The 20246-nt window shown below is 46.0% G+C and overlaps 1 protein-coding gene across 1 annotated transcript in view; it reads right to left on the bottom strand.

Annotated features, from left to right (window-relative positions):
* The window catches only part of LOC119397391 (uncharacterized), a 35223-nt gene extending 27880 nt beyond the window's left edge, over window positions 1-7343 (bottom strand). Inside the window, exon 1 of the mRNA XM_037664821.2 lies at window positions 7239-7343. Within this exon, the coding sequence (XP_037520749.1) occupies window positions 7239-7343 (105 nt within the window). The remainder of the gene's footprint in view (window positions 1-7238) is intronic.
* Window positions 7344-20246: the final 12903 nt, after the last annotated feature.

Raw genomic sequence — 20246 nt, 5'->3', positions numbered from 1 at the left:
GCGAATATCAAATTTTTCGAATACGAATCCAATACGAATATCCACCTTTGAATATCGAATCGAATATCGAATATCAAAGGAAAAATGCCTCCACAGTAACAATATTTTATTTAACATGTAGCTATTTGAAAAAAAAACATTAACAGTCTGACTGGCAACACAACATACACTGCTATCTCCAGAACACAATGTCCAGGCTAGCACAATGCACATCACAACACAAGCAAATATCACGGCACAATGAAAGTAATGACTACATGTTATCATGAAGAAATATGAGTTGCTCCACATGATCAGGCAGCAGGCGCTGCCTTGTAACAGAGACACCCCCCCCCCCCTGCCACTGAAAAGGCACGCTCGCTTGGAACAGAAGTGGCTGGTATAGGGAGTTACATGGGGCAAAGCTTTGCCAGAGTGGGGTATCTGAAGGTGCCTACAGTCCGCCACCAGTCACGTGGGTCACTGTCTTTCTTCAGAAGTGGTCCCGCATAGTGAAAGAGTGGTAGTGCGGCACGTTACGGCGGCATAATATAGAAAATGTACGCTTACATGATCGCCAACAGCGCTGCACGTCGGAGATGCACCAGCAAGAAATCATACGTACAGGGGCGCTCGTCGCAGGCAGATATCGTGCCTCCGTGTACTTACGATGTGTATCGCTCCTCTCGGCAACGTTTTTAGCTATAGGAACGCAGCAGAAATGTGGAAGATGAGTTATTTTATGCATGATAATCGAATAGCATATTCGCATTTTTCGAATATTCGAAGTTATCGAATATTCGAAACTTTTCGAATACACGATTTTTCGAATCGAATACGACTATTTCGAAAGTATTATTCGACGAATATTCGAAACTTTCGAATATTCGCACACCCCTAATGAAAATGTCACCGCGTGTACACGTCCGAAGGCGAGAAAATGACTGGCCTATTTATTTTTTCGTATAGAATTAATCATTAGCAATCGCAGCGAAGATCTTCAATCATTACATACGCCAGCCCGCTTTTGTCTTTTTTGTGTGGTTTGTGGCAGGAAAAGCATTTTACCGGAACTCCGGTTGTAAGCAGGATTTCGTCTTTATCCACAAGCATGCTGACGATGGTATTAGTTTCCGTTTATTCCCGAAGGAAGCATAAAGCGCGCAACTCGAGTATGCGGCTACGCATCCTGCCAGAAAAAGATCGTGCCCCCACAGCAAGAGAGAAAGAAAGATGTTAGAAATTGACCGGTCTCTATTATAATTGTCTGTGCTCATATGCCTGACGCCACTCCATCAGAGTTCTTCAAACGGGCCAAGCGCTTCATGGTGCCGTCTTTTACAAAGCGAGTTTTTGTTGCCAGCGTTGTGGAATACGCGCCAAGCGGCCGAACGCGCTTGCTTGCACGCGGGACATTGTAAAGGAAGTTCTGTTCTGTCTGGTGACGTATGCGTCTCTGGCGCATTGTGGTTCGAGCATAAAGCTCCAGCACTGGGGGCCCAGAGTTCAAGTCACGCCGTCGGAACATTCTGAACATTTTCATTTAGTTTTCTCCGGTGTACATAGACGTCGTGCTGACGTCATTCGTCAGCGCGCGTTTGTGTATGCGTGACGTCACTGGCAAGATATGCCCGGCTTCATTTTCCATTAATACACGCCGCTGCCGTGGCGTGATAAACGAATGTGTTTTCAGTTTTGTACGTCATGACATGAAATTAACGAGATCTTAAACTGTTGATTGCACCGGCCCAGCCGTTCTTATGCGTATGAGCTTACCTTAGCACTGTTTGTTTAGTTGACACGGGTAAAAAACGGCAACGTCAACAGCCCAAGATGGCGGCACTTGAACATGTTCCTATGCATGTCTATATCACCCATCTGGTATGCTCGTCACGTCAGCCAAAGAACCGCTAATAGCACAGACAAAAATGCGAGAAACACGCAACAGAATTATGACCAATTCGTGCGGATGCGGCAACAAAAGAAGGCGCCGCGGAAAGGTGACAGATCTGGTTCACTGTGAAATGATGATCGATCAACACAACAAAGGCCTTACAGAGCACATTTATTACACATACACGCATAAAAAATTATGCTTTGAGGGCAAGTATTTATTGCAATAAGCAAAAACTGTTATGCACGCATAAGAGGGCGCAGCATCCAGAGAATGCAAAGTTCACTGCTCAGTATCAGAGAATGCAAAATTCACGGAAACATGCATGCAGGCTTAACGAAAAGTATTGCTCATGTCGACATAAGCGTATCTACCGGGGGGCCAAGGGGGGCGCTGGCCCCCCCACCGAGAAATGTTGGGGGGGGGGGGCGGAGCCCCCCCACTTTCGACAGTGGTTATCGTCGGCTGCAGGCTCGGAAGCTAACAAGTCAGGCAAAGTTTTACTTGAACGCAGCAATAACGTAATTTTGTAATAAAATTTGTCCCGCAATTCAGCTGTGACGACTGTCCTCCGTGTGTCATGACCACGCACTGTAACTACCTGCGGTGCGGGCTGCCTATTCCACGTTTGTGCGTCTTGCGCTCGAGCATTGCAGAGGAGGCTATCGCTCAGCAGGGGCTCTATAACAATACATCGATCTGTCATGATTTCATTTTGTCCTGCCTGGCCTGAAGTTTAAGTAATCCGTGACGCAAATATAGGCGCGAACCAGTAAACGTTTTATAGCCCGATATAAAGCTCTCCTTTTTCAGGAAATTCAGTTTCTTTGAAAACGAATAGCATCGCCACTGCTCCATATTCAAGCTGCTGTGAGTTGATGAGTGTGCAGAAGTGTCCAGTATTTTAGTTGTACCTAGCTAGGACAGCTAAAATGGATTCCCACTTTAGTCTCCGATTAACCTGCTTCACTTGGCTTATCATATGGTAGCCTGCAGCGATCGTGGCGGCTTGTAACGGGGCAGTGGACTCGAGCACATTGAGAAGTCCAGCTTTCAAGTTTGCCCCGTTATTTGATCTACCTCACCAGGGAGATGGTCAGCGCCCACGGTTTTCTGGACTAAGAAGGCTGCCCACCTGCAAAGCATTGTGTCTGTTCCTAATAATGTTTGTTTCTCTGTCTACCTCTTTGTCAGCAACGATGAGTTCACAGAGAGTTGTACACGAGTAAAAACAGCTCAGCATCGTTATACTACAACTGAAAGCATCTATCATACACATATAAATCCATCTCGCCTGCTGCTGTAAGCAGCCGTTGCCAATGTCATTGGCGGCCAGCCTTCTTAAATTACGTTCAGAAAGAAACACTGCCTGGCTATTCCGAAAAAAAAATGTGTTATTGTTCAGCGCAGTAGTGTGCTGCTTATTGTGCGCACTTCATTACAACGCCGCGAGTTTTCGCAGACTTGTGACGTCGCGTAACAATTGGAGGCGACTTTATGGCACATTGAAAATTTCTGACGAATAGCGAAGAACCAATGACAAACAATACGCTGTATTGAAAATAGTTCATTACTATTATTCTTTTACGCAGTGATGCGTACGTGGTAATTACGCGGTGGATCACTTACGCGTCATTTGTTGCGTCGTTTTACGAGCAGGTGCTGTGAGCATGACCCAGAAAATTTCGACCAATGATTAACAGCTAACTACCTATACGGAAGGAAACAATCCGGGGTAGTTTAAGGTTATAATCGCCGACATTTTTTTCAAGAAAAATTTGAGCTTACACAGTTTACGTAGGCTATTTACTTGGAGGAACCGAAGGGAAGGAGTAAAGCTCCACTTCACCGCTTTTCCGTCCCCCCCCCCCTCCCCCCATCCCCCCCAAGCTGGGAAAAGTAGGAGGGCAAGGAACGACACCAAGTAAATAAATTCGTAGTTATTTATAATCTTATAACTATACACTAAACAACAGTCCTCTGCCGCCTGTGGCTAGGAGTGTCTTTCACAAACAGCTTTGCTTACCGAATCGGAATGGCAGACAGTGCTGCCTGTGCTCACTGTGGCAACGAGGAAACCATAGCGCACGTCCTGTATCATTGTCCTCACTATAGCTCTCAAAGACAACAGCTCTCAGGAACGTTAGCACGCCTCGATGACCAGCCGCTTTCTGAACAATCAATTTTGGCGTGCCGTAACGTTCCAGCTTCCAACCAGAAAGCGACGAAGGCGCTGCTGAAGTTTCTCCGCTCAACCGACCTCGCTAAACGACTATGATGCTCCCGTGCTTCAGCGTGTGCGTTTTTTCTTCATGTTTTTTTCTTACTCTTTTTTTCTTCCTTGCTTTTCTATCCCCCCTTACCCCTTCCCCAGTGCAGGGTAATAAACCAAAAAACTTCTGGTTAACCTCCCTGCCTTTTACTTAACCTTTCTCTATCTCTCTCTTTCTATCAATGCGGTTTGTTTAAGCATTAATGGACTGAACTTGGTCTTCTTAAGAAAGGCTTTATATTAGAGGGCTCTAACAGTAAAGAAATTGGCACTCGGCTTATCCTGAAGACTTCTGGGAAGTGCCTTGCTTTGTCAGCCACATGTTTTGATTAATAAGTGAGAAGGTACTAGAGTCATAGCAGGCTCTTCATACTCATCGTATCGACAAGGCCAAACTAAGACTGGGAAGTTTGCTGGTGGAATGCTCAGATGATCAGGTTAAATTTGGGTGTACTTTTTAACTGCACGGTAATATTTTCAAAATGTTATTAAACACTGCTGTGTTGTAGCGGTATAGGGTGGCCCGGCCTGCACAATCTGTTTTTGCAGATTCTTCCTTGATTTAAAACAGTTTTGAAAAGCTCTGTGAATATAAAAAACCGCGTCACATCTTATATATATATATATATATATATATATATATATATATATATATATATATATATATATATATATATATATATATATATAAATGAAGGAAAGAAGTGTTAATTTCAAGGGCTCGTTTTCTTTGTTATACACAATATTAATGAGCACTAACAGACAATAATGCCAAGGAAAGTATAGCGGATGTTTTTTTTTTTTTACTAGTAAATGTAAGGTAAATGTGAAGAAAGAAAAGTGGACGAAAAGATAGCTTGCCGCGGGCAGGGACCGAACCTGCGACCTTCGAATAACGCGTCCGATGCTCTACCAACTGAGCTACCGCGGCGGCCATGCCCCCGTCCACTTTATAGGGTATATATGTACATTTAAACGTGGGAGCGTCAGTCAGCGCCGCCAGTAGCCATGACGGCGAGTGTGGAACACCCCTTTTTTTTTGCCTGTTGGCGTCACGTAGCACGTGAACTTATTACGAGCTGGCAGCTGACCAATAATCCCTCGCATACCACCTGAAAGCATCAAGTCTGCCAGAACGAGACCCTCGCTATGAATGAAGGAAAGAAGTGTTAATTTCAAGGGCTCGTTTTCTTTGTTATACACAATATTAATGAGCACTAACAGACAATAATGCCAAGGAAAGTATAGGGGATGTTTTTTTTACTAGTAAATGTAAGGTAAATGTGAAGAAAGAAAAGTGGACGAAAGGATAGCTTGCCGCGGGCAGGGACCGAACCTGCGACCTTCGAATAACGCGTCCGATGCTCTACCAACTGAGCTACCGCGGCGGCCATCCCCCCGTCCACTTTTGGTGACTGCAGGCGGTACGCTTCAGAGAGACAGTCTATGAAGGTGGCTTACACCTTCTACGGGACATGAGCTTGGAACTGCGGCTTAGTCTCGGCCCATGGCAAAGCACCACCTCTGTGTCACGTGCCAGGAAAGCGCTGTTGACGTTCTTTCGGGCCACAAGCCTTGACAAAACATTGTAAACAGTGTAGTCTGCGTGTGTCTGTGGCTGTATGTGCTGTTATGTATTTATAAGTATGTATATCATAATCACTATCCAGAAGCTGGATTAGCATGGCAGGCGAATAGCCAGGCTAACATCTCCAGCTTTTCATTAAAACATTACCCTCTTGCGCGCGCTCAACCTGGAAATTCGATAGAACACTCAGTAGCGTGCGCGAGCACACCAGCGCTATTGATTACTGGACGCCTTGAAATCAGGACGGAAGTAATTCAAGAGAAAGGACGTGGAATTACAAAGAACAGCAGAATATAACAGCGCAGCCGTATTGTTAAACTACGTTCACAGCACTCGGCATGTCATCCAGGAGCTGGCTGTTGCAGATTGCTGGACCGATATGTTAATTAACGACTGCCTGCTCGAGAGGAGTCGAAAAGTCTCTCGGGTGATAAGACGAGCTAGCACACGTATACGTGTGTGTACCATGACCGCAACAGGATGGAATCCCTAAGTGGTCGCACTCGTGTCGTCACTATAATAGGTTGCTTATGCCACGATCATTATGACTCAATTCGTGCTCATGCGCAAAAGCAATCTTGAATGACAGGCACTATGACCTTGAAGAACAAATGCAAGGAGTGCGCAGCACTTTGCCATTCTTTTCTTAAGATGTCACTTTTTTAATACAAGTTCCCATTGTTCACAGCGAGACTTGTCATGCAAATATGCCTGCAATGTCAACTACAGTCTGCTGCTTTTTTTTCAATAGCACCTTTTTTTTTCTTCAAGTACGCTTATTTCCTCTAGTGCGGCAGTTACCCAATAGCAAAAAAACAGCAAAAGTACCGCAACGCCCTTTTAAGCCACATCGCTCATTCTTTCATAACCTGTCATCAGCAGCGAGGCGTGATGGAATTGCGGGCAATCTGATTCAAGGAAGTCAGGTTACCTTGACTTTCGCTCAATGGTTCGTTGCGTATCGCGGAGGAAGCGCGAGCAACAAAAGGAAAGTCTTGGCTACGGTGGCCGGCGACTTGTATATAAGTACATAAGGGGCGATGGAAGCTGCAGGCCACTACACTCCGACTGAACAGCCTCCGCAACTGACATTGGCTTCGTTGCGTACGAACGAATGTACCCGAGGGTTTCGAATTGAAGCTGGTCGGTCGCAAAGGAACTAATCTACAAGCGAGCGCCTCTGCACTTCTGGTGGTGACGAGGCATTATATTCACTCCTGCTGCTGCTCTTCCAAAGCAAGCCTCTGGAACTTGTCCGCATCTACCTTCCGACTTGGCGAAGGTGCGCAGGTCTTCAATTACGGGTGTTCATCGTAAGGTCACCGCTGATCCTGCACTCGAACTTCGTCACCTCATCCAGGTGCTTCAGGTATGCGACAAGTCGAAGTGCAAGTTGCTGTGAGGAGACTGCCCTAACTCGCACTGAACACGTTCCCCTGCTTAGGTTAAAGGTCTGCAAGACTTCTAACAAAAGATACAATTGAAAGACCACAGTGTATGCGCACTTGATCCTTGCAGGCCGACTTTGCTAGTCCGTCCGGGTGTGATTTGAAATCGGACAGCTGACAGCACTTCGAGAGCTCGCCATTGAAGATGAGCTCGAGAACCATGTTCGTCGTCAGCCTGATCGCGCTGGTACTTGCTTCGGGACCATTAAGCGCCGCTCCCGTTCCTGAGACTAACGAAGAGGCCCCGAAGATACCCGTGTTCGCTGCCCGGTCGCCGACTGACGTCAACATCCGGATCCCGGAGGCGTTCAACATGAAGCTTCTCGCGGGCCGAGGCGGCACGGACCTGAACATCGACATCCCTGCCATCCTGAACCTGCGACTGGACCGTTCACGCGGCAGAAGTGGAGGCATGCTTCTCGACCTCTTCGGCGCTTCGAACAAAGCTCAAAGTGCGTAGTTCTCGAGAGGGCTGAGCGTGAAGATCACTCGCGACGCGTTCGTCTCGTATAGATTTGGAAGGCGGGACGCAGGACGCTGTACAGAGTGCACGCTTCGCGATCTGTGCTCAACACAGGCAATAGCAGACGACGCGCGGTGCGGCTAGAAGATGAGATGTAGGAGAGAGAGAGAGAGAGAGGAGAGAGGAGAGAGAGAGAGAGAGAGAGAGAGGGTTTATTATGAAAGGAAAGCTGAGAGGTCGGCCTGAAACAATTTTCTAGCCTGCTACTCGGCGTTAGGAAAAGGAAGGGGGTGGGAAAGAGAGGCAAGAGAGGTGTTGATAATGATGAGGAGGATGAAGATGTAGGAGAGGCATATTTATGGCCTTATTCGATAGTATTCTTTGTGTCATACTATTTTTCAGAATGTCGCTGTCATAGAACGAAGAGCCCAACAAAACATCTGAACCTCTCTAAGCACTTAGACTGAACTGTCGCATGCTTTCTTGCTTTAATGTTAAACTTATGTGATTTAGGAATGTTGCGCTCGGATAAAAATTGCTGTTCAGACGCGAGCAGAAGTTCGGGGACAAACTGGTGTAGCAAAGAGCTTTTATTTGTGGGTTTAGGATGTTGGATGACATCGAGTGGTCCAATCAAAGTGCGAATGTTCGACCTATGAGATGTATGTACGCTGTGGAGCTGTGCTAAAAGCTGCGTTTTTTTCTGATGGTGCCATGGTCCCAAAACCCCTGCTCGCGAACTGTATGAATTGGAGGCGGCGGGGGGGGGGGGGGGGGACGACGTATGGAAGCAAGGTTCAAAGTGGTAATGCAAGCTGCATGCCACTGAAGGGGAGCAGAAGGCAACACACCAGTTAGTTAAATTAATGCCGTAATTGTTGTTCCAGTTCGTGTCATGTCATAGCTTCCTATTTGTATGTGGCGACTTCTCAAACATTTCTAATGCCGATTCTTTCAGTCTACGCGATGGTAACAAGAAACGGTTGGTGTTTCTATTTCGTTGGCGTGTGTATACAGTTGAACATCGTTACAACGAAACTGATATAGCGAATAGTCGGCTATAGCGAATTAAACACGAACTTTGTTTAGTCATTTTTCATTTCAGCGACCTTTATCCCTTTTATGACGAAACCGAAAACGCGACAGCCGCCGCGATATCGACAATGACGAAGAAACATGTGGCTCGCGCGAGGTACTAAACCCGAAAGGCAGCGCAGAAAGCAGAATAAATATTGAAAGACAAGTCCCAACCGCGTTACTCTTAATATTTCATTGCGGCAATAGAAATTTCGATTGAAATGGTGTTAAAAATTTTTCGGAAATCGTGGTTCTGCTGTGATTTCATCTTCTCATGTTACGGCCTATTTATTTTGAAATGCCACAAGGAGAAAGGGGAGTATTTATTCGTTTAGAGTGGGCTTCGAGTCTGGAATAATGAGCTTTTTTCATTTAGTATTCTAGCACGAGGTAGATTGCTGAGTTGTTAGAGCCAACTTTTATCTCTACTGCTACAACGAATCTCGGATATAACAAATAATTTATGGTCTTGATGCTACCTTCATTTTAAAAACAGCGCAGCAAAACGAAGACAGTATAGAAAGAAACAACGCGACGGGCGCTGTCCCGTTTCGTTCTTTCTATACTGTCTTCGTTTTGCTGCGCTGTTTTTAAAATGAGTGCAAACCAACTTGCCCAAATTTCCGTTCTCCTAATCTTGATGCTACATCGTGATAACAAGCTTCAACTGTCCTACTGCTTGCGGGCGTGACGCTGAAAATGGACGTGTTGTGATGCCATCTGAGTACGACGTACTGCTTTCATTTTCATTCCTTCTGCTCTTCATAATGTCTTTTGTGCAACCTGACATATTTTGCTGACGTGAAATGCAGCCATAGACTCATTTGTACTGTGCCATACTGACGCACCACTGATGACAAAATTTGTGTGCTTTATTGCGACAGATTTTGTGATATCAGGGCTATAAGTTCTCTGCTTCTGATGTCGTGCTATTCATCTTCTCGTGCTCGTTTCTTGTTGTGACATACCGCAAACTACCTCAATGGCTCCCTCTCGCGCCATACCATTTTGTATAGCTGTGTTTTAAACGCGAATAGCATTTTTTGTTTTGGTTTTGTATCGCGTGACGTGAATCTGATGGGCAATGTATCTGGTCGGTGACGTTACCCACATACACTAGTGACGTCAGAGCAGCGCATATGTGCCGAGATAAACATGAATAAACACGTTCAATACGTTTCGATGGCGACATTCGAACATTAGGCCTTTAGTAACCGAAGCCCTCTGTTTAAACCTCTACGCTACAAACTCATCATGCGGAATAGAGTGCCTTCGAGACTCTCCCACAAGCAAACAATCGCGTTTTGCACAACGCTGATGATTTCATCAAGAAGATTGCTTCGTGCAAGCCAGTTGGTTGGGAAGCACGGCGCATTTTTACATCGCTGACGGAGCGGCGTCGGATCACGGTTATCCTATTTAAGCTTATAACTTACACAAGTAAATTTTTGCTGCAGAATTTTAAAACGAAAGTGTTTTATGCCGCGCTCCACCAAGAATCGACTGGCATCACTTCCGTTACGCATGTGATGTAAGTAAACGTTTTAAAAAAAGTAGGAGCCCTTATTAAACTTTTTGAGCGCACAAAAGAACAGGGACAAAAAACGACGTGGACACAGCGCTGACTTCCAACATAGGCTTGATTTTCTACAGTGGTACGTACATATATATATATATATATATATATATATATATATATATATATAATATATATATATATATATATATATATATATATATATATATACACGACAGAAATCAACGCACGCAGGCGCATCGTACAGGAAGACTTCATGTAAACCACAAATAAGTATGCGTGATAAGCAGTCAAACAAACCGATAGCGGATTTTTTCTTGACAAGATCAAGAGGTCGTTCCTTAATGTCACTTCGGTCGAGTCACCCTGTGGGCCTTGCTTAGAAAGTCTAGTTCTTTTTTTGTTGGGTCAATTGAAGGTGCGCTAATGGACGTGTCTCCCGGACTTGCAATCTTCGCCGCTTCAATTATCTCACGTGTTGTTTGTGCCTGGCTTCTTCCTATCGCAGTACACTGCGAATATATGGGATATGGGAGTTGTTTAGACCAAGATAGATTTAGAGTGCCATTCGTACGATATACAATGGAAGAGTCACAGAGTAACACACTCTCTAACTCTATAGAAAAGCTTATGCACCATTCCTTCTTTCATGAGAAAACACATGGCATCTTCTATATGCCGCTCTACACATCCTATATAAATGTAATAGTCACATTGACTTAATTACCTTATCCTGTCTGATTTTATTCGATTTGATTTTTATCGCGGTATTCGATGACTGTTTTGACCACTACATATGAGTTTTATGAGAGACATTGTAATGTTCCAAGCAGAATGGAAATAAATATGAGATGTTATAAATTCCGGCAAGCTTCGTGCTGAGTAGCTTCAGGATACGACGGTACGGAGCTGTGGACATTGCAAAACCGTGTTTAGCGAAGGGAGGTTTGTTCTAGTGTTTTGGCGGTGCGCTAGAAACTAAAACATTAAAGGCAACTGCACTGCAGCATCAGAGCATACGACTACAGAATGTGCAGTATTGTGCTTTTGTGTTTCTTAACGTCCAGCAAAGCAGCGGCTAATTCTACGAGGACACCTTCACGTTGCAAGATAGTAAAGCTAATAAATTACACACACACAACTATCCCATGTCTGCTGCGTACAACTTTCGTAAACAAAGCCGCCACGTCCCCAAAACGCATACTATGAAAAAAAACTTTTCGAGTAAATGCAGCCCTCAATAAAGTGCGTTGTGTTTTGAAAATGTTTGCTTTGGGGCGGGGGAGGGGCAAAGGAGGGGGCGGGGGCTCCCGCTGTGGCGCCGCCCCTGCAGCTTCCATGTGTCCGTAAGTAGCACGGAGGTTGCGAGTGCTTGAAATGTAAGTTGCCTTGGTATTTGCTTTGTTAGTGTTTAGAACAAAAGGTGAGTGATGTGGAGCGCTGTATGTGCTCTTATATAGAACAGTAAGCCATCCCCATCACGGAATCTGTGTTTATATTAAAAAAGAACTATTCAAAGTACTGCATGTACTTCACACTGGGAGAGCTTTATGAGGTTCCTCCTGCTTTACCACGGCGAAAAAAATTTGAAGGACACTTTGTAAATTCCAAAGGGGGTTCGGCGAAAGCCTGTGGCCATTCGACTTCGCCGACGGACGCCGCCACGGCGTTGCGCAACAGTTGCGCAGCGCGCGTTGGAAGGAGCAACGTGCACTTCTGCGCGTTGAAGGACGGACGCCGCCGCCGCGTTGCGCAACATTGGCGTAGCGCGCGTTGGAAGGAGCAACGTGCACTTTGCACTCTCGCGCGTTTAAGGACGGACGCCGCCGCCGCGTTGTGCGACAGTTGCGCAGCGCGCGTTGGAAGGAGCAACGTGCACTTTGCACTTTTGCGCGTTGAAGGACGGACGCCGCCGCCGCGTTGCGAAACAGTTGCGCAGCGCGCGTTGGAAGGAGCAACGTGCACTTCTGCGCGTTGAAGGATGGACGCCGCCGCCGCGTTGCGCAACAGTGGCGTAGCGCGCGTTGGAAGGAGCAACGTGCACTTTGCACTTTTGCGCGTTGAAGGACGGACGCCGCCGCCGCGTCGTGCGACAGTTGCGCAGCGCGCGTTGGAAGGAGCAACGTGCGCTTTGCACTTTTGCGCGTCGAACGACGGACGCCGCCGCCACGTTGCGCAACAGTTGCGCAGCGCGCGTTGGAAGGAGCAACGTGCACTTTGCACTTTTGCGCGTTGGAGGACGGACGCCACCGCCGCGTTGCGAAACAGTTGCGCAGCGCGCGTTGGAAGGAGCAACGTGCACTTTGCACTTTCGCGGTGAAGGACGGACGCCGCCGCCGCGTTGCGCGACAGTTGCGCAGCGCGCGTTGGAAGGAGCAACGTGCCCTTTCGCGCGTTGAAGGAAGGACGCTGCCACCACGCTGCGCAACAGTTGCGCATCTCGCGTTGGAAGGAGCAACGTGCACTTTTTCGTGTTGAAGGACGGACGCCGCCGCCGCGTTGCGCAACAGTTGCGCACCGCACGCGCAGAGAAATGTTTTCTTTCTCTATGACGCGCGTTGGAAGGAGCAACGCGCTCGCCGCTGTGCAATCACATGATTGCTGCGGCAGTGTGAGGGGGAGAGGCCACAGCTGGCACCGTGCCAGGGCACGGACGGCCAACAGACACCATGAGACACTTAAGGCTTTCACCTTAATGCTATTGCAAGCGTGCGACATCTTAGATAGCGCTGTAGTTTATGCTGCGAAGGAAACTTCTGTTGTCATGTGTTTATGTGTGTCGTATGTGAGCGTTTATGTGAGCGTTAAATATGAGTACAGAAACCGCTGTCGGAAACACACGCCCTTAAACTAATGAGTTTATTTACACATCGGAAGGCGGAACGGCGGGATGCACTAGTCGATGCTCGTGCGTACACACACTCAAACACACACACACACACACACACACACACACACACACACACACACACACACACACACACACACACACACACACACACACACACACACACACACACAAACGACGACTAAGACAATAATGATAAAGCTTTTTTTCTAACAAGAACAATAACTGTTAGGGTTTAACGTCCTAAAACCCTGATATGATTATGAAGGACGCCATAGTGGAGGGCTCCGGAAATTTCGACCAGCTGGGGTTCTTTAGCGTGCACATGGGCCTCACGCATTTTCGCCTCTATTGAAAATGCGGCCGCCGTGGCCGGGATTCGATCCCGCGACCTTCGGGTTAGCAGTCGAGCCCCGTAACCACTAAACCACCGTGGCGGGCCTATGATTTTCTTCTCTACTACCCCTAAATCCCTATATAGGAGAGACCACAAATTCAGTGAAAATAGTACGGAAGTCAACGACATCATCGTTAAAAGAGATAGTGAGGTAGCTTAGGGGCTCCACACATATAAGCAGTTATTGGCCCGCAAAGTGGGTACGCGCCATGTGTGAGTGGCATAATCGTCATCGTCATCATCGCACCAGCGGTCACGGAAGACGAAGAGGAAGTGAGTTGCCAACGGTCTGATACCTAAGAGCAACAGAATGTTCAGCAGCGACTCATCTTATGAAGGTACGTCAGTAACCACGCATCGATTGCCGTATTCCTGCTGCAGAAATTACTTATAACGATGAGGTGAAGCCACTCAATGCAGTTTAGCAGTGTGCTGTGTTGTGTGACACCCAACACTATGCACCTGTATGATGCCACGCAAGGGTACTGTTCTGAAAAGAGTGTAGTTACTCTAGTAGCAGGCAATGTTGCCACAACGTTGAAGCAACTTTCTCAACGTTGCGGCAACGTTGTGTCAACATTTGGTGCTACTAGAGATATAAATACGCGTTAACAATAGGACGGCCGCTATTGTTTATTATATACATAAGTGACATGATAAACGTGCCTCTAATAGATGAAATATGAATGTGAGCTGATGACATTGACGTTTTCTTTTCCGGTGTAGACAATCAGGAACCTGAAGTTACCGGCAGCATCGGTTACGAGAATTCAGCAAGTGGCTGTATGTATATAAGCTTGACTGAAAAATAAAAAAAAAATATTTACAGTGTTTGGTTTCACAAATAAGGAAATTAATCACGACGTAATTTTTCTAATCTTTTTTCTTGTCGTACATCGCATCTTGAAGATGCCTCAGACCATTCGTTTCTGGGTGTTACATAAAATGTAAGACCGAAAACGCGTGAGCTGGACAGAGCACATATGTAGGCTGCGCACTAAGGTTGCAAGATCTGTTGGGTTGCTACAGAGGATCCCATACTCTGTGCCTGTCAGAGTTTCAGAAAATGGTACTTCTCTCTTCTACACTAACAATTAGCCACTGCTTCTTAGTACGGGGAAACGGAAATAGGACAGTTATAAAAAAAACTGGCTGTATTGCAACGGTATGCTCTTTGCTTGCTCAACTTTTCGAACCACTACGTAGACTATACTAGATTGATGAGGTGCTATAATATTCTTAATATAAAAAAAAACAACTTACAGAACAAAAATTTGCGTGCGTGGAGTCAGCGTAGAAAGTTTAGAAACCACGAGACACAAGAAAAAGCGTAATATTTCTGCTGCTTCGGCCTTGGATTTAACTCTCTGGCCTATTGTTGAAAGCGCTATCAAGAGGAACTGAGCAGTTAGACCGAATACAGTAAAAAAAATTGCTGGGAAATGAAGCTTTCTGACACCGAATGGTCGTTAAACTTTCAACGCGGACTGTGCATATTGAGAGCTCTCCAGTAACTTTGAACAATGATCAAAACGCTACCTCAGTACGGATACTACGTCGAACTTCAACAATAATAAATATGGAAGACATACTATATCAAATGCAAACTATCCAATATGAAACTATATATTTGTGCGGTTCTTGCCATCACATTGCTGACGAAGATAGAACCTGTAAAACAATGCATAATTTCAAATACGCAATATAGAACATAGCTTTTGTGATGCCGATATCTTTACTGAGGTTTAATGAGGTTTTAAATTGTATGTTAATAGTGATGTCGTCAATTTTATATTACAAAGTGTATAACTTATGCTTGTATTATTTCCTTGTACAGTTGACATAAATTATTTACCTGCACTTTTGGTTTTGCAAACTGTTCATAAATTTGTAGTGTCTTTAATATCACTGTCTTGTGATTAGTTTTGGTATTTCCTGCTGTATTATTAATTGTATTACTTTGCTGTGTGGGTAACGACTCTGGTAAACTGCTACTTCTGCTGCTTCAGCGAGGTAAAGGCTTTATATTTTTTAACAAACTAAAATTAGAACAAATGAAGAAGAACAGAAAGAGGAGGCAGAGAAGGACAGTGCTGTCATTGTCTGCCTCGTGTTTGTGTTCTTCTTCATTTGTTCTAATATCAGTTTCTTTTTAAATGCTAGACCAACTAGCCGAGAAGTCTGTCCTAGTAAAGGCTTTAGTTAGCAGGATTACGCCGTCCTTTTGCCTTGCCTTGCGGGCAAGCATTGTATTTATTTTGCCCAAATATATTAGTCTAAAAAAATGTCGACATATAATGAAGTCGAGAAAAGCGTAAGGATTGTTGTTTGCAGTTTTCTATTGAAATGTGGCAGCAATAAGGTAAAAATCTGGAGGCGACCCTTATCCCTTCCCAATAATTGTCTGGTACTTCACAAGGACGTCTTGCTGGTCGAGTTGGTAATGTACCATTATTGAACGTAGCGCAAAAAACACGGACACAGTAAAAGAGCAACATACACAAGGTGCCTGGTAGTGGTACTCGCACGTCAGCTTTCGTGTTTCCTTGTGTATTCCTTGGGTTAAAATTGTGTTTAGCGCGCTGCCGAGTTAGATCACGGAGGCCACGTAGACGGAAGCGCGTGGATGAGATCTGCTCCGGCAGGTGTCGCAACGGTCCCGGTCGCTCACATCAAAATCGTCTGCTCTTTCAATGAATTCATTCAATTATTTTCGTTAATTACCATGGCAATTAATTGGCCCTCTTCTAAAGTTATTCTCCCATATCATATCTATCAACTATAACTCTCGAACCAGAACCAGCGATTTCGTACCAACTCTATTATTTAAACGCATTCTCTGGATATTCTGAGAAGCGGAAATAAATGCTCGACCGGAAGTGCTTCGAAGGGAAACGGAAGTATCATTCGTTGTTCGTGTCACTAAAAAAAGACTTTTCCGCCTGCGGAATACAAAACTGCAACCTATACGCACTGAATGTAGGTTTTCTTGTTTTGCCTACGTTGCTATGACAAAATACCGAGTAACCTTGCGCCAGCGTGCAAGCACCCGTATTTTATATTCACAATAAAGCAGATGCATGGACTACTAGTCCATTTTAACGCGCTAACTTCGCTTCTGTAGTCATCCCCGTTGTGCTATGGTACATTCGCAGCGGTACGAACGAATATTATCACTTCTCGCATGCTACTTCTCTTGTAGGCACGAAGGACATGGGGTCTTCTTCCATCTTGACGCACGACACAGAGACGACGTCGATGAGCGACACCACAAATACAACAGGTACGAATAAATCTTCGTACGTGAAAAGGAAAAAAAAAGTGATGTTTCTGCCTGTATGGAAATCCATTGCACGGGAATCCTTCGAAGGAAATTCATTGTACGGGATTCTGCATGGACGGATTCGCCATGTTCAGTGCCCTGCTTCGAGTTGTCGATTACTCTGCCGTCTTACGGCCATGTGCTAGCCTCCTGGTTAGTCTTAGTTGGAGAAGCACCACACCGGAAAAACGTTGGTGCCGGGTTCGAACCGCACCAGTATGATTCATCAGCTGGGAAATTTTGTTACTAGTAATTTCGTTCAGATTTCCTCGTAACTTCGCACTGCGAAGGTGCTGAGACAATGTTCCCTTCTCATGAAACTTCCTCCTTTCATGCTGGCGCTTGCAGAAGTGATTTGCCAAATAGCTGTACATCTCTCATACACATAAAACCCGATCGATACAAGAGTATTTGCATCTCCGCCGGTACACCAACAACGAAAAAAATTGATGCATTTCAAGAGTAGTTAAACCGCAGAAAACATTTCATACAGCCAGATGTGTATGGTTAACGCAGGGACGTCAGGGTTTTACACAAATTTACGATTCTCAATTTTCTCCCGCTTTAGAATAGCGCGAGCGCGACATGGTGGATAATTTTTGTTTGTTCTTTTGTTTTTATTATTCGCAGTAATGACGTAAGTATACACGCATTAATCTGCGCGCAACATCTCACATACATTAGCAGGGGAAACAGTGCTGCCTACTCATTTCCAAGGTTCACAAGCAATGCTAATAGGAAGCGCGACTGGAATGATTGTGCAGGAGTTTCGTGATGAAAACACACGTGGAAAAATTAACCTTGAGGTTAATTTCGGAAGCGATCGCAGGCTGAACGTCGCTTACACCACGTTCTCTTGTGCCTACATTTTCTTGCTCCGAACAAGGGTTGCAGGTCGATACATGAGTTGCAAGTTATAACGCTCGTCTCGTTCTTTCTTTCTCGCCCGTGTCTTCTGACGCTATGATAGTTTTGATGCGATATAGCCCACCGCATGTCTTCATCGCGTCAACGCACCTTAGCCTAAGCAACTTGTTGCATGTTCTAAATTAGCCTCGCGCTGACTAACCACGAAGAGACCTTGCAGCTTTCAAGGGAGTATGTTCTTAGCAGCATGACTGTCCGCCGCGGTGATGTAGCGGATAAAGCACTCGGCTGCTGACCCGAAGGTCGCGGATTGGATCCCGGCCGCGGCGGTCGCATTTCGATGGAGGCGAAATGCTAGAGGCCTGTGTACTGTGGGATGTCAATGCACGTTAAAAAACACCTGGTGGTCAAAATATCCGGAGCCCTTCACTACGGCGTGCCTCATAATCACGACGGGGTTTTGGCACGTAAAACCCCAGATATTGTTACATTAGCAGCATGACTGTGCAGAAACCGCCAAAGCAAGGTTTCCGATATCAACGAAGATCATGAACCAGTTATCGAGGCCATAGTTTCTGTTACTCGTAATTGTTGCTTATCTCTGGCTGTTTAGAGACGTAGGCGAAATTGATGTTGAAAGTTGTTGGTCAGTTTTTTCTTACCTTAAATATTGTGGCAGCTTAGCGGCTAACGTTCCGAGCGGCGAACCTTGAGGAGGCGGGTTCGACTCGCGCCTTCGAGCTACATCAATGGGGACGAAATGTAAGAATATAGACGGTTTCGCTGTTTGTAAACAAAGTGGCGTGCGCCGAACGGTCTGCCCAATGAGACTTCCGGTGCGCCACTTGCGGTAGTACTTTTTCAACGGTCCCAGCTGTGTTTGCCTGGTGTGTTTGAGCTTGTTGCTCTATCATTTCTGGCGCATTCCTTCAGATGCGTTTGGAGCGATGTCTAGGGCCTATGTGGAGGGGCTCGACGTCGCGCGGGAGGTACAAGCAGAAACTGCAGTGGCGAAGAGAAGAGTTGCCTGATACGCTGGATAAGGAAGTTGTGCAATTCAGCTTTTCGACTGGAGCTAGAAACCTGTTTCTGTCACTGCCGCCGACATATTTGTGTAGTTTGGCCTAGGCACACAAAATCAAGATAAAATTATTATCGCGCTTGTGTCACACCAAACACTTTTGATAGAGATCGGCGCCGATCGCAATCGATCCTGATCCAAAGTGTTCGGCATGCCCGTAGCCAGAAATATTTTTCGGGGGGGGGGGGGGGGCACATGCTGAGGGCCTTGACTATTTGAGAAAAACACCTATTTTCCTTATTCATTTTCGGTAAAACACCCCTCATCAAAACTTCGGGGGGCCTGGGTCCCTAGGGCACCCCCTCTGGCTACGGGCCTGATTCGGTGGACTGAGAGAATATAAAACGTACTGATTATGTGATGACATCAGGTGAGGCTGAGTCATGCGAACTACTACGGTTTACTCACGAGTGCAATATTCATGTATCAAGCTTTCAAGTTAACCCGCCCACATGTACAGTCCACGCTCCAACCGATATATAAATTAGCAAGAGTGCGACGATGTCCATTGGAGGCAACATGACAGTCGATGAGTCATTTTCTCGCACCGATGCGAATCCACTCGCAGGCGTCGCTCTCATAAAAAGCAAATGCAATGGCGTCGTGGACACCACGCGACGTGCACTGTGCGGCGATTCATGTGGAGCACGGCTGCTTTGTTGTCCCGAGTGTTGCTTCGAACAGTATACAGAAGTGATGAGGCTCCAGCTACAAGAAACACCTTTACGATGGATTTTCGGCGTTAGCCAGCTTTCACACTTTGCTATCCACTTCAGGCGTCAGGGCAGCTAGCTGTCATGGGTGGAAGACGACGGCGTCCGACGTCGTTCCTTGTAATTGAGCTCCTCAGACTAAAAATTATAACGGCTGAGCATCGTCTGTGTATGCGCTGAACTTTATTTGCCTTCGATGAAGTGGGCAGAACAAATCTGCGCGCTCTTTTGTGGGAATCCAGTTACTGTCGCCTGATCGCTGCAGTCCACGCGCTCTTTCTGCTTTCATCTGTCGGGAAACGGAATATTTAGAGTTGCGATAGCAAATTAGTTGCGGATCGCAGACTGCATCCTGGCCCTACACATCAGTGCCCGAGTTGCGAGCGCTTCATCGGAAAAATTCTATCTGCAGAAAATATCGAAACACAAGCAGCCGCGGCCAGCAACGCCGGCTAAAACTACTGCTAAAACAAGGTAAACAGGAAGTTTTCTAAGGAGAGTTTCCTGTGAACTCACAACGTTGCCAGAGAACGGTGGGCGCTGGCGAAACCGTCTATACACAGACTTCCGTGTGCGTTAAGGAAGCCCAGAGAGTCAAGCTTAATTCCGAGTAAACGTCACGGGGTGCCTGACAATCCAATTCTGCTTTCGTTCAGTGAAACACCAGAATGATATCTTAGTCGCACGAGCACCGAGTGACCGTCTTGTTTCTTCTCCAAGCATATACATTCGAGCACTTACTTCCGGTTTTGCGAACATT

The sequence above is a fragment of the Rhipicephalus sanguineus genome, chromosome 6, assembly GCF_013339695.2.
Source record: "Rhipicephalus sanguineus isolate Rsan-2018 chromosome 6, BIME_Rsan_1.4, whole genome shotgun sequence".
In the NCBI taxonomy this organism is placed as follows: domain Eukaryota; kingdom Metazoa; phylum Arthropoda; class Arachnida; order Ixodida; family Ixodidae; genus Rhipicephalus; species Rhipicephalus sanguineus.
The sequence above is the reverse complement of the archived record's forward strand: the minus strand, read 5'-3'. Positions and strand labels throughout refer to the sequence as shown.